The 742-nt window shown below is 59.7% G+C and overlaps 1 protein-coding gene across 1 annotated transcript; it reads right to left on the bottom strand.

The window, feature by feature from the left end:
- Nucleotides 1–531: 531 nt before the first annotated feature.
- On the bottom strand, nucleotides 532–723 carry LOC103806772 (protein FAM136A-like; the record flags this gene model as incomplete). Its single annotated transcript, XM_009079479.1, has 1 exon — nucleotides 532–723. A coding segment is annotated over one exon (192 nt), but the record flags the coding sequence as incomplete, so codon positions are not given.
- Between the last annotated feature and the right edge of the window lie 19 nt (nucleotides 724–742).

The following is a 742-nucleotide window of genomic DNA, read 5'->3' as shown; positions in this document are numbered from 1 at the left end:
ATGTATGGGCAGTGTGTGCAGGTGTGTGTGCACGTGTGTGTCATGTATGGACAGTGTGTGCAATGTATGGGCAGTGTGTGCACCTGTGTCCACAGTGTGTGCAGAGCATGTGCAATGTATGGGCAGTGTGTGCAGGTGTGTGTGCACGTATGTCTCATGTATGGGCAGTGTGTGCACAGTGTGTGTGATGTGTACAGTGTGTGTGTGGTGTGTGTGCACCGTGTGTGGTATATGTACACACATGTACCTGTACGTGCATGTGTGTGTACAGCCTGGAGAGTCTTTCCAGACCTTTCCCAGGGCTGTCCTGTGCTGTTTGTGCACATGGGAGAGGTCACACACAGACACAGGGGCCACTCCAAGCCTTGCACACACACGGGGTGGCCCTCACACTGCACACACAGACACAGACACACACAGGGGTCACCCCCAATCCATCCCAACTCCCCACCACGAGCTCCCCCAGCACCCGCGGCCGGTGGGACACAGCACCTCTCCTTTAATGAGCGCGTGGGGGGCCCCGAGGCCCTGCTACTGCCGGATGGCAGCCAGGCTGTCCCTCATCTTCTTGGCCAGGGCAGGCACGAGCCGCAGGTGTTCGTCCCCACAGGTGGCCAGGCAGGCGTCGAGCTGCCCCCGGACCTTGGTCTCTGCACCTCCTGCCTCCAGCGCATCCTTGGCCTGGTCCGTGCAGTGCAGGGAGCAGCGGCTCAGCCGATCCTGTGCAGATTTTTGGGACACG

This window comes from Acanthisitta chloris, unplaced genomic scaffold (assembly GCF_000695815.1).
Source record: "Acanthisitta chloris isolate BGI_N310 unplaced genomic scaffold, ASM69581v1 scaffold36417, whole genome shotgun sequence".
In the NCBI taxonomy this organism is placed as follows: domain Eukaryota; kingdom Metazoa; phylum Chordata; class Aves; order Passeriformes; family Acanthisittidae; genus Acanthisitta; species Acanthisitta chloris.
The sequence above is the reverse complement of the archived record's forward strand: the minus strand, read 5'-3'. Positions and strand labels throughout refer to the sequence as shown.